Genomic DNA, 12970 nt, shown 5'->3' with positions numbered 1-12970 from the left:
TGAAATGGTCAGAGTAAAAATTCCCTCCCTGTGAAAAGAGCAGGATTTGGGCTCTGCAGGGTGAAAGGAAAACAAGGCCCTGGACTCCCCGAGCTCTTGGGGGTGGCTACCCTTTGGGGGAGAAAGCACCCCCATCCCAGAGACCTGTGCAGTAGGGCAAGAGGGATAGAAAAGACTTCCTCTTCAGCAACATCCCACCTTACAGCCCAGCCCCACCCCCGCCTGGTTGTAATGAAATGGGGGCAGAGGATGGCCTGAGCCTGGTGAGGCTGTGGGGACCAGTTGAGCCATGTCCCACCCCTGTTCTTTTCCAGTTGGCAGCCACGAGAGCTTGCTGCCCTTTTCTGGCTGTGCAGGCAAGCTTTGTAAAGAAACAACAGCAGGAAAATGTGGTGGTGGTGGTTGGTTTTTTTTCCCTCTCCCTTAAAGCTCTCTGTGGTTCTGAGGGTCTGGCACAGGCTTCACTCCAAATCCCTCCATCTGGAACAGCCCCAGTGTGAGTTGGGTGCGAGTCACTGTCTCATTCTGATGCAGCCAAAAGAGGGTCTGGGAAGAGGGAAATGGTCCAGCAAAGAGGCAAAGGAAGCTCAAGGTCTGGGACCCAACATCCCTCTGCACATGCTGGATGCTCAGGGTACTCAATGTGGGCCGGAGAAGGCTGGGTGATGTGGGGTGATCCCTCTTACTTTTTCAATCTCCACCCCAAAGTCTTTAAACCCAAAGCAGGTATGGCTGGAGGAGGAAGCTCTTGGTGCAGCCTGTCCTGGAGTAACCTTGCAAACTGCTTTGTGAAACACCAGAGGGTCTTGCAGAACCCATTTCCCCTTGTGCACTGGGGTTTCTGTTGGGCTGACCATGTTTATTAGGAGCATGTATCTGTCTCTGACAAAGGCAAAGTCATTGCTGCCTTGCTGGGCTTGTTAGGAGGGAGCTTAGCCTTGTTCCGACAGCCTGTCCTGGGCTATCCAGATTCTGCTGCACAACTATTGCCTCCAGCCACGCGACTGGGGAGCACAGGATTCCCAACTGTCGGCAGCAGTGCAATGCTGAGTCCCTGCTGGCAGGGCTGCCATCAGGATGCGGCCATTGATATTTAACTTGATGATACATTTGGCTTCAGGTCAGGGAGCCCAGAGCTGTGTGAAGTCAGGCAAATGAAATGCAATTTGCTATCCGGATGCTGAACTGCATCCGCCGCCAACCTCATCCACAGACACTTGTATTTATAGCATGGGTATATTAAAGAAAAAATACAATAAAACCCTCTTTCTGGGTGCCCAGTGAGACCCGGCTGCTGGGGAGGTGTGCATAGGATCCTGTTGAGGTAGGAGATGGGTTCAGCCCCACAAGGAGGGAGTACCGCGTGGAGTAGAGCACTGCAGCATAGGAAGATACCTTCCCTGCTGCTTTGGGGCATGACCATTTCGTTTCCTTTCCAGTCATGGAAGCAAAAGGTCTGATGGGAAAGGAGTACCGGACATGCGACTCCTATGTGAAGGTGGGTTCTCCTGGGGCTTTGCTTGGGGGAGCTTCATGGTTTCTAGGGATTTTGTGGTTGGCTTTCCAAGCGTGCTCTGGGCTGCCTGTCCCTTCTCTTTCCTCCTATGTCCTGCTCTGGCCAAGCATTCACAGCATGCAGGGAGGTGGCTGGTCTCTTGCCCGGCACTGGAGGGCTCATGGGTTTTGTTGGCATGGTGTCTGCTTGGACCCAGAAAAGCAGAGGATAGGACCCTGCTAAGGGCTATGTCAACCATTCATTGCAAGAACATCGTACTGGGTGCCCAAGGACTGGTGGGGATATGTGTTTGGCCAGCACAGTGTGGCTCCAGGCTCTCCTGGAAAGCACCTTGGCAGGCTGCTCCCACTGCGGTGTGCACAGTGCAGGAAGCATCTCCCCTGCAAGGGGGCTGCAAGTCAGAGACCAGCCAGCAACATTTGTGTACATCTGTCCTCGATTTTTCTGCTTTTTCCTTCCCTCCCCTGCCCTGATTTGTAACACAATTTGACATGCATAGGGTAAAGTGATCTAAACCACCCATTAGCACAGGCTCAGCTGGATCTTTGAGGCTTAGCCATCCATAAAAGTGGCTGTGCCAGTCACCTGCCACTGCAAGTGCTTGCTTTGAGAGTGCTAACACGCTGCTTGTTTTCCTCTGTAAAGATGTCGATCGTGCCAGATGCTGACTGGAAATGCAGGCAGAAGACGAAGACTGTGCCAGACAGCAAAAATCCTGTCTTCCATGAGCACTTTCTTTTGTGAGTATGACAGGGCAGAGGTAGTTCTGACCCATCCATCAGCACCGTGTTCACACTGAGCAGTGAGGGACCCATGTGGCTGCTGTCCCGGGGTACCCCCTCAAAGCCAAGACCCCATGTTTGCTTTTGCATTATGATCTATAATAAACACATGTCATGCATGAGCAGGTCTGCTGCTGAGATGAGGAGTGACAGACATTATTCTGCTGTTTTTTATAGCTGAAATGCCTTGAACTTTTGGGCAGAGCTCTGCGGAGGCTCACAAAGCTGTCAGCACACAGCATAGCAGTGGCACTCCCACACGGTTGGACTTTCTTGCTGGGCAGGAATTGGGCAAACACACTCCATTTCCTAGACCTTATGCCTGCAGTAGTATGGGCATCGGTATGAATGAGGAAGGTAAAAGGATTTCCTATAGCTACAGCATGTCTCTGCATGGGAAAGGTTCTGTATGGCTTGTGTTTCGGTAGAGCTTGTCATTGCTAGCTAACCAGTCTGTGTCAGACCTCTGTCCCCATGCAGCATTTAATCTGGCACAGAATGGTTGTTTCAGAGCATGAAATGTGGCTTGTTCCTTGCATTTACCCTTTGTTGTTGGATGTGTGTCTTTCTGCAAGATTATTTTTCCCCTTAAACAACCTGAGCGCTGTCCCCAGTGCCTGCCCAGGAGAGGTCACATCCTTTTGCAATTGTCTGTCAGGGACAAATGAATTAGTGCAACAGTGGCTTGTTTGAGGAGGTTACCGTTTGGGGTGATGCTGCAGTGCTCTGTGCAGAGAATGGAGAAGAAGACCTGGCTCTGAGGAGGGTGATGGGTCCCCGGCTGCGAGGGCAGCCCTTGCCGAGCACTCCTGGGGAAGGTCGGTGCTCACGGGCTGTCCCTCTGCTTGTTACAGCCTGGTGCAAGAGGAGCATGAGCAGAAACGTCTCCTGGTCACAGTCTGGAACCGAGAGAGAAATTCCAGGTAAGGGGCTGCCAGCCTGCCATACAATTTCTTTCAAATGCGGCTGGCATGACAGAGAACCTGTCATCTGCTCTGGCCACCTCACGTGAGATTCTCCAGTGCCCTAGGACCCAAGGGCTGGCCCTGACATCAGGGCTGCCCTGCATGAAGGCTGTGGGTTGGTGAAGTGGGGGGAGCTGAGCAGCGGGGCTGGAACCTGCTGGCTGGGTGCCCTGGCCAGGGTCATTCTCATAGGCAGCCCGTGCTGATGAGCACCATGCTGCGTGCAGGCTGGCGGAGAAGAAATCCTGCCCTTGCTGCTCTCTTGTTGGCATTGCTGCTGCGTGGTAGCAATCAGCTGGACCAGCATTTAAAACTCCTGCAGCTACTCACGCCTGCACAGCTGGCTAAAGCCAAGTGGGGCTCGAGCCTGGCTCTGGGCTGGGGACCCTCCCTACCTCTGGGGGCAATGCAGTGAGGAGGAAAGCCCAGCAGCAAGGGGTCTGGCACCTCACAGGCTGTGCTGCCCGCTCAGGCAAGTGGCATCTGACTCCTTGGCCAAGCTCCTGCCAGCATCAGGTAGGCTGGAGGTGACCAGGATGCTTCAGCCCAGCTTCTCTTTGCCCCTGCTGCAGCTGAGCCGTGTGGTTACGCCATGCTTGCTCAAAGCATGGAGAGGGAGGCATGGTCTTGGGCACTGCCTAGCTCCTGGCATGGGCAGGGATGTTTGTGGGGTCCCTGCAAAGGGGTGCATGTGGGAAATTGTCCCTGTGGAGTTTTCCATAAGCGTATCCTGACAGTCTCTGGCTTTCCTGCAGACAGAGCAAACTGATTGGCTGCATGAGCTTTGGTGTGAAGTCCCTCCTGACCCTGGACAAGGTACCTCCATACTGGAGTGCAGCGCGTGGGACTGGGGCCTAACTCTCTCAGGTCGGTGGGTGGATGTAGTGTGCCCTTGGGGCAGGAGCAGGCTTCTCCCACTGTGAGACAAAGATGCTCTGAAGGTGCCCAGGGAGTTCCCTGGTCCCATTCCCAGTATGGATGGCCACTGTGAAACTGATGTTGGTGTGATTGCTGGAGGCAGGGATGTGGAGGCTGTTGGAGGAGGGATCCTAGGACAGGGGACTGTCACTCTCTTCTGCAGGGACACAGAGAGTAGCAGCAATTGGGGGTGCAGAGAGGTGGCTCCAGTGAGTGCTGCCTGCCCTGCTTGCAGCAAGGCTGCCTGGGGGACAGGAGATGGGGCCAGCCTCACTTAGCCTGGCATGTGTCACATCTGACATGTGGTGGCTGAGTGGGTGCGATGGTGGGGACCTGCTCCTTCAAGGAGGAGTCTGCCTGATTCCCTGCGCTCGGCAGCCAGGGCTTCACCAGCTGAGGTGGTGGTGGGTAGAGGGCAAATGCAGAGGTCTCAGGCTGTTCCTGGAGGCAGCGGTGCTGCCAGGCTGTCTCTGTGCCAGAATCCATGAACCCGCTGCTGCGGATTTGGTCACAGTACTGCTGCCCCAGCCTGGCTGCAGCTTGGTAATACAGCTTTCACTTCAGCTGGGTTTGCCTTCCTAAAGAAGCCTGCAAGGCTACTGCTGCAAATGACTCCTGCTGACCCACTAAAACACGTAAATGTTTCATCCTAGCTGCCAGCGGTTAGGGATTTCATCCTTGGACAGCCCTAGTCATGCCCTCGGTACATCAGAGTATCTCAGCAAGCTGGAAGCGTTTCATGAAAGTGTTAATACATCACCTGAAGTGTGGAAATTTACTTCCCAGCAAGAGGTTAAAAAGGAGCTATTTGTGGCAATGGCGTGAGAAAGAGGGTAAGAGGTAGCTTGAGCATGGTCTCCTCTGAAATTTGGACAAGTGAGATGCAGCTTTTTTATAGCAGTGAAGATAATTAGGCAGAGCAGCTCTAAACTGCAGCTCTCCCCCGGAGGGGCCTCTGCTCTGACCTCCCCAGAGATGTCCCTTCCTTCTCAGATTTTGGTAGTGAATTTCACAAAGTGTCATTGCGTGCAGAGAGGATGGAGCATTCATGTGTATAGCACCCCCACACACCATCCTACTCTTGCAGGGATGGGAGGAGGATGCTGGGGGCATGTGGTCCTCCTGGGACCTCAGCAGGGCCTGAGATGAGCTGGCCCTTGTCTCCTGGGTGCCGCATGCTGCTGCTATATATCCCCCCCGCCCCCTCCTCAGTTGCCTCATTGTGGATTTAAAACATTAATTTTAAAATGGGCCCCTATCTCTGGCCTGTGCATGGTTCCTGCAACCCCATCTGACTCCTGGGCTTGGTCCAGGATGGTTGGTCCCTCCGGCTTCTCCCAGCTGCCCAGGGAGCAATGGGAGCCAGCGGCAGCTCCCTGGAAGAGAGGTGAGGGATTGCCAAGGTCAGCTCTGTTCTCTTGGCTGCCCTGGCCACATGGGTATGGGACAGGGGCAAAGGGAGCCCAACTGTGGAGAACCCAGCACTGCTGAGGGCTAGTTTGGGCATCCTCCTCTGGTGATAAGGCTGGAGCTGTGTTCTCCCTGCAAGACTGCCGGCTGCTGCAAACACGATATGGACAGTTTTACTGGAGACTGGCTGTTTTTCTGCACCTTGTCTCCCTCTAAAAAACTAGAAGCTTGTTACTTCAGTGATGCTTGGTCCCTCCTTGCAGGTGGGATGGAATTTTAACTGTCTGTATCCTAAGAGAAGGACTCTGGGCTGCACCTCTGTGTGCAAGCAAGTCTGGGTGGCCTCTGTGTACTGGCATGGGGCAGCTCCTGCAATGGGACCCCTCTAGGGCTATGGGCAAACAGACTGAGTTAAATGGGGGTGAGTATCTGCCCCTGCATTGATAGCTTCTTTCCTCCCACCCAGGAGATCAGTGGCTGGTACTACCTCCTCGGGGAGGACCTGGGCAGGACCAAGCACTTGAAGGTGGCCACACAGTGGCTGAAGCAGAGCAGAGGTACGTCTCCCCACTGGGATGCCCCAGGGAGTGTTGGCAAGGTTTGGAAGAGGAGTCAACCTCGTGTCTGTCCCTGTGCTGGCATGGAGCAGCCCCCAGCCCCATGGCACCCTATGCCCCTGTGAGCACTTCTCAGCCCTGTGATGCTCAGTGAGCACCAGGATCCCTAAAGACCAGTGTGGGGGAGATCCTGGCTGGTTCAGCAGGCTCTGCACAGGCACCAAGCTCTCCCCTTCAACCCTTGCTCCTTCTTACCTGTGGCTGTCTGGGGCTCTGTGGGTACCCTGACATTGCAGCCACATCTCTCCCTCTTGCTCGGCCTTTCATCATGCTGATTCCTGCCTCTCAGACTTGGGGCTGAATTCCATGGCCGGACTCTGGCTTCTGGGGTCTGTGCAGGGTGGTGGGGAGCTTTTTCTCCTGCCTTGGTCTTGCTGTGCTGCCAGCTTGTGTGGAGGAAGACAGGCTGGCACAGAGTAGGGGGAGACAGCAGTGCCTGTCCCAGATGTGCAACCACCCCACAGCTGCTGCCATGCAGGGCTGCCCCAGCCTGGAGGAGATGTGCCAATGACATGTAAAGATCTTACATATAGTGTGTAGATGCCATGTGGAAGGAAAGGGATTGTCAGGAGACATGTGCTGTTGGGCTGATATGGCCTTTCCCTTTTTTTATTTTTTAGAGTCGATGCTGGGAAGTCAGAGTGCAGTGCAGGAAAGCCAGGATGCTGTGACCATGAAGCAGCTGAAGGTAGGTATGACAGGGCTATGACCCACCAGGGGTGCAAAGATGTGGGGTCAGGAGCTGGCTGGCAGCAGAGCCTGCATGGAGGGGTTTCAAACAAGCCAAGGGACAAACTATCAGTGAGGGTGATGCTGAGGTGGGAGCTGTGACAGTCTCCCTGTCAACACCATGGGTTTTATATGTAATTAGTTATCCTGATTGAGCACCAATTGGTGGAGGTGGGTGATGTGGATAGTAACCCCACACTTGCTCCCCATTGCCATACAGGGACCTCCTGTTTTTCCAGTATATTGCCACAGAGACAAACCACCAGCCATTGACTGGGTGGGGACTGGGAGTGATGGGGACAGGGCTGGCCGGCTGCCTGCCACACAGCATCAGTCCCTGGCCGGCTCTGTGTCTCCGTGGATGGGTGCATCTGCTCCCCTCCTCCTTTCGGGACCGTTTGGTCTGGGAAGGGAAAGGCCCATGGTGGAGCCTCGGTGATTTATTGGAAAGGCAAGGATGGGAAATGGGAACACAAACACATGGCTTGCATCGGAAATTGGGCTTAGCTGGCCCTGTGATTTATCTGTGCCGAATTCCGCTTTGCTGCTTCCCTCAGCTGCATTTTCAGTTATTTGTTTTAAAGCATAGGATTGAGCAAGACAAACAAAGCCAGCGTCCCTCTCCTCCCTTCCTCTCCGGCAGTCACCACTGACTTGAAAGATGGTGGCTGGGAAGGAAGACCGATCCTCCTTCGAGCTCCAGCCTGGCGGTGCAGCAGGCTGGGACAATACGCTGGGAGCAGCCCCACCATGCTGCTGGGTCCCTTGGGAGCGCTGGGACTCCTCGTGCTGCCTCCCCAGCCTCTCCTGGCCCTGTCACCCCAGCTGCCATGCAAGGGAGCGCGGGATTTGGGTTCCCTTGAGCCTTTCCTCTCATTCCATCCCTATGTAGGAGTATGGAAAGTGCTTTCTTCTCCGTTGCAACCCCACCTCCAAGGGGTTGTGCTGCAATGCTGGCAGTCGAGGCTGCACAGTGGAGATTCACCAAGTCCTGCTTTGTGCCCTGCTGCTGGCTGGGTTAAGAGTTTCTCTTTGTCTTTAATTCCAAAATTACACCATGGGTGCAATTCAATTGACCTCTCTGCTTCCCCCTCCATGACTCTGTGAGCACAAAGCATCGGGACATGCATATCCTCTGGGTCTGTGCTTTCAAAAACAAACTCTGCTTTTTCTTTTTTTCTTTTTTTTTTTTTTATAAGTCTCTCTTATCCTTTATGAGGGTAACGAGTGCAAGCTGTCTTTTTCATGAAATAAGGCTTGCACAGCCGGTGCCTGTGAAATGCTGCTTAAACATCCTCAAAGTGTTTGTGAGAACATTGCAATAACAAAGTGCTCTGTGCAGCTGAAGAATGCCGCGGGAACAAAAGCCACATCAACAGAGCAGGGACTAGGGAATACTAAATAGTTGACAGGAATTTTAATATAAAACTCTCTCTCTTCCTTGTCAGTTAGGGTTTTCAGGAAGCCCTCTGGCTTATCGTAAAGCGGCATACAGCACAGACAGGGGCTGGGGAGGTGAAAGGTGGCTTCCTGCCATTCTTCTCTGGAGCTGGGTTCCCATGGGCGGTCATGCCAGTTTGGCTGTGGTTTGTTCCACACTCGTGTGATACAAGGAGATCAGGATTACGGCTGCTTCGGGGGACTGGATTTTCATGGGCTAACGGCGAGTTTAGGGTTTTCCAGCCATGAACCGCTTCAATGGACTCTGCAAGGTGTGCTCGGAGCGGAGATACAGACAGGTCTGTATCTCCCATGGAAAAAAAATCTGTGTGCCAGCATGTATGTGCATGTTGCTGCAAGTCTCGGTTAAGTTTACGAGTGTTTGTGGGCTTTCTTACCATTTCTGGGCTCTGTGTGTGCTGTTTCTAGGGTGTTGATTTGCTATCATTAGTAAATGATAATATTGTGAATGTAAGGAAAGCATCCTCAGATAGGTGTCTCTAGCTGGTCTCTGCCCATTGCTGCAGTGTGTAAATTGGAATGGAGGGGGAGCATTTACTGTGTAACTTGAGGGTAGCATGCTGACGATGAAAGTGCTAAGCTGTGAGGTGGTGTCTCAATTTACCACTCGTTAGAGGAGAGGCAGGCACAGCAGGCAGCTAAGTCTCTGCCAGGCTGCTGCTATCTCTTTTCAAAATTGTTTTAATGTGAAAATATTTGGGAATAAAGTGTTGCTTGAAGCTTGTTACAATCAATGATGACTTGCTTTATGAGAAGTAGATTGCTGTGCTCTGTAAAAGCTGGTGCAAGTTCTCTTGGACCTGCTCAGCGCACGATGGCGGGTGCTGGTTTTGCTTGCACAGGTCCCAGTCTCCTGCACTTTCGAACATAATTTTCCCCCCATGGTCTGGATTGGGGCTCCCAGCTTATTGTCAGCTTTTCTCTGCACTCCTGTGCTAATCTTTTGTGTCATGCTAAAGCTGTGGTGGGGGACAGTGTATATTGGGAATTGCACAAGAGCCAGCTTAACTAAAAATGCCCATTTCTTGTCAGGGCTATAGTGACTGTCTCATGCAGGAATGCTGCTCTGCTTTGTGACAACTGACTGTGATTTGTGTCTTAGAACTCCTCAGTTCCCTATTTTGACAATTTCTTCTGCATTTTTTGACAAAGTTATGGGCGCAGTGAGCCTCCATGGTGCTGGAGTCTCTCACCATATTGCCACCCACCTTCCAGCTTATGTCAGATGCTCATATTTCTTAGTTCTGTGCACAGTGGCAAAAATAGATGTTCAGCTCCCTGTAATGGCCCTGGTGGTGGGAGCCGAGGAAAGTGAACCATCAGCAGTGAGAAGCCACTATTCAGTGGCACAGGGAAGGTGTCTCCCTTGGCAGTGGACAAGAGCCAGCCAGCTCAGGGAGAAGGAGTGGGAGATCTCTTGGCGCAGGGGAAGCTTTGGGATGGAAGTGATTGTGGAGTCTCCATGGTGGGAGAGATGCTAGGCTGGCTCCTGAGGTGCCAATGGTAACACTTCCGCAGGACTTGAATCCCATGTGCTTTATATTTGAAATGTGAGTTGGTTTGAAGGTGCAGAGCCACAAGCAGCCTCCTCCCCTGTTGGAGGATCCAACAAACTCCAGAGAGTAAAATACTCAGTGTAGTGGGACTGGACCTACCTTTTGGTCCTGCCAGGGAAAGACAGTTTCTCTTTAGAAGCCTGATTTTATGCTGAGCAATCAAGCAGGGATGAGGTGCAGAGCAATGAAATCTTGCTGCATTTGCCCTCCCATGGTAAAGGAGCGAGGAACCAGTTCCCCTCCTTGGCAGCTTCTGCTGAATTTCTTGTCTTCTGTTTGTTCTCAAAATAATACAGGTCAGATGTTGGATTCTTTCTTTTCTTTTCCTTGTCAGTAAAACAAGGATCTTGACAAATGTCTTGGGGGATAATCAGGTATTTACAGGAACTGACATGCTGAGCTGCTGCTGGAAGCCAACATCAAAAAATAAGTATCATTTTATTAATAAGCTCAATGCTTCTTGAATCAGGAGGAGAAATGAGCCTAAATCAACACAGCACCCATCCTCTCCAAACTCAGCGAGAGAAAACATACTCACCCCAGCTAATGGGGTGATGCATACAGAGCCCGCTCCAGCACAGATGCCTTGCAGACAGGAGTGTGCTGATCCTCACAGCTTCCTCTGGAGTAGAGGAGTGCTGCTATTTCTGTATTACCCATTTGGAAATTAAATATTTAAATGACTTGCTTAGAGAAGCCGTGTTAGAAATCAATGTCAGAGCCAGACTGCCAGCTTTTCCTTTCTAATGGCTTATCAGATCTTTCCTTACACTTGCAAGAGTTGTGAGTGGAGAATTGTGTATGCTCAATAAACACTCGTTTTGTGGCATTCCTCTCTGTTGCTCGATTTTTGCATTACTTTTTAGCACCCTTTCCAGTCCCCTTTGGCTGCAGAGAGACCCGTTGTCCGTGGGGTTCACAAAGTGACAGTGTTCACCATGACAGTTCCTTTGGGCTCTGTGACTGCTTCTAGAAATGCCGTGTGTCTGCATTTCCAAAGGCTGTGGGGCAGTGTGTGGGTGAAACGGGGGATGCTCACTGATCACACACAGCAGCTGCTTTCCCACTTAACAGGGTGACTCCGGTGTCTCTCTTCAGATTACAATCCCTCGAGGAAGTGATGGGTTTGGCTTCACAATCTGCTGTGACTCCCCAGTCCGTGTGCAGGCAGTGGACTCCGGTAAGAGATTAGATATTTTTTATCCCTCTTGATTTGAATGAATGACTCTGCTCCTTTTTTGCTTCCCAGAGCATGTTGTGATTCAGAAGCTCCCATGCCTTGCATGACCCTGGTTACCTCTAAGAAACTTCACTTAATGAGTTCTCTGTTGCCTCTAATGAGGTCAGAGGCCACTGGGTTAGCCTCTGGATGTCACTATTTTGGCAGTGTGTTGCAGTAATTTGCAGAGATTTTGTTCCCTTCCCTCTTCAACCTGAGAGCTGTCTGGCTAGTTGGGAGACCTATGGAAAGCATTCTGGGGAGGGGTGTCAGATAGGGGAGCAGGATCTTGGGAGCCCTCGGCTGTCTGACTAGACCCTCTTGGTGTGGACCTGCAGGATGGACTTGGTGTCTCTGTTGTACCCTGGTGCTCCCCACTGCACACCAGGAAACTCAGGAAGTTCATGCAGTAGCTCTGAGAGTGTTTATGACTGTCCCAGGCGCTCTGTGTGTGTGTGTGCACACGTGCATGTTGGAAGGTGAAGCTCCAGGCTCAGCTAGCCCCACTTCATTTTCAGGTGTGGATGTTAGGGGAAGCAGGCTGGGTTTGGAGGAGTGAGTGGTGCAAGCTGTGAAGCTGTGCTATTTGGGTGTCCACTAGCCCCACGGCTTCTCCTCCCCCTTATACTCTCAGGTCTCTGTCTAGCAGGTGACAGGCATTTGTTTCTTCTCTCTGTAGGTGGCCCAGCAGAAAAGGCCGGTCTGCAGCAGCTTGACACAGTGCTGCAGCTGAATGAGCAGCCTGTGGAGCACTGGAAATGTGTGGAGCTGGCACATGAAATCCGGTGAGTATTCACCCAAAGCATGAGTGCAGGGCTCTGGGAGAGACGGTTTGAAGGAGACCAGGGCAGGGGAGAAGGAGCTTTGAGTGGCTACAGGAATGGGAAAGCTTTGAGGGGTGCAGGAGACTGGGAAAGGACTCTCTGGAGTGGAAGAAGAAAGTATGCAGGGGCTGGGGAGGGCAGGACAGGGGCAGAGGCATTACAGGGAGGAAGGACTGCAGGGCTCATGGCTGTCTGAATGATGTGAGGTGCCTCGCTCCCTACTGCTACATCTCTGACTTGGCCCATGCCATCTCTTTCAGGAACTGTCCCACTGAGATTATACTGCTGGTCTGGAGACTTGTCCCGCAGGTCAAGTCAGGACATGAAGGCATGATCCGCAGATCATCCTGCAAGTCTGCCTATGACCTCCAGTCACCACCCAACAAGCGGGAAAAGAACAGCACCATGCCCCCACGGCCCGAGCAGCGCCGGAGCTGCCACATACTGTATGATGGGAGTGATGGGCTGGTGCTGAACAGCTGGGAGAGGTACACGGAGATTGGCAAGCGGAGCCAGAACACCATGCCACCCCTTTCCCGGGTCCCCTCCACTGCAGACCAGAACTACATCATCTTGGCACCTTTGAACCCGGGGAGCCAGGTAGGGCTGCTTTCCAGCCCCATACTCAAGTTACTGCATGTTGCTGTTGGCTGTGCTTGCTGGATCCTCTCTTGGCCTGTGCTTCAGCCTTATCAAGCATCTTCTCTAAACGTTTGCTAGAGCACATGCCATTTTTACAAGCCAGACCTGTGTCCCTTGGTAGAGCTTTCGCTAATTTCCTAAAACATTTACCACTAGGATTGTAGAGCCGGGGTGAATGACCTGCTGCCTCCTCCCAGGGCTCACTCAAGGGGTAAGGATATGGGAACTGTTTCCACTGCATAGACCCCAGTGCAAGTCATTACTCTCATTTTCTACTGGCAATAGGGCAAAAATGATTTTCACCTCTCTTGAGTGCTTTGGTTTTGCTAGG

At 52.4% G+C, this 12970-nt stretch overlaps 1 protein-coding gene across 5 annotated transcripts in view; it reads left to right on the top strand.

The window, feature by feature from the left end:
• Window positions 1-12970, top strand: part of RGS3 (regulator of G protein signaling 3) — a 91041-nt gene that overhangs the window by 17109 nt on the left and 60962 nt on the right. The window contains exons 4-12 of one of the 5 annotated variants that reach the window (XM_069771895.1): window positions 1440-1498; window positions 2162-2256; window positions 3153-3221; window positions 4019-4079; window positions 6058-6148; window positions 6829-6896; window positions 11053-11134; window positions 11853-11958; window positions 12258-12597. In XM_069771895.1, coding sequence (XP_069627996.1) covers window positions 1440-1498; window positions 2162-2256; window positions 3153-3221; window positions 4019-4079; window positions 6058-6148; window positions 6829-6896; window positions 11053-11134; window positions 11853-11958; window positions 12258-12597 — 971 coding nt within the window. Of the gene's footprint in view, window positions 1-1439; window positions 1499-2161; window positions 2257-2511; window positions 2656-3152; window positions 3222-4018; window positions 4080-6057; window positions 6149-6828; window positions 6897-8445; window positions 8677-11028; window positions 11135-11852; window positions 11959-12257; window positions 12598-12970 lie in introns of those variants that run through there. The other 4 variants (XM_069771894.1, XM_069771896.1, XM_069771899.1 and 1 more) reach the window with 4 other exon arrangements.

This window comes from Haliaeetus albicilla, chromosome 26 (genome assembly GCF_947461875.1).
Source record: "Haliaeetus albicilla chromosome 26, bHalAlb1.1, whole genome shotgun sequence".
In the NCBI taxonomy this organism is placed as follows: domain Eukaryota; kingdom Metazoa; phylum Chordata; class Aves; order Accipitriformes; family Accipitridae; genus Haliaeetus; species Haliaeetus albicilla.
Note: the sequence above shows the minus strand (reverse complement) of the source record. Positions and strands in the feature narration are given on the sequence as shown.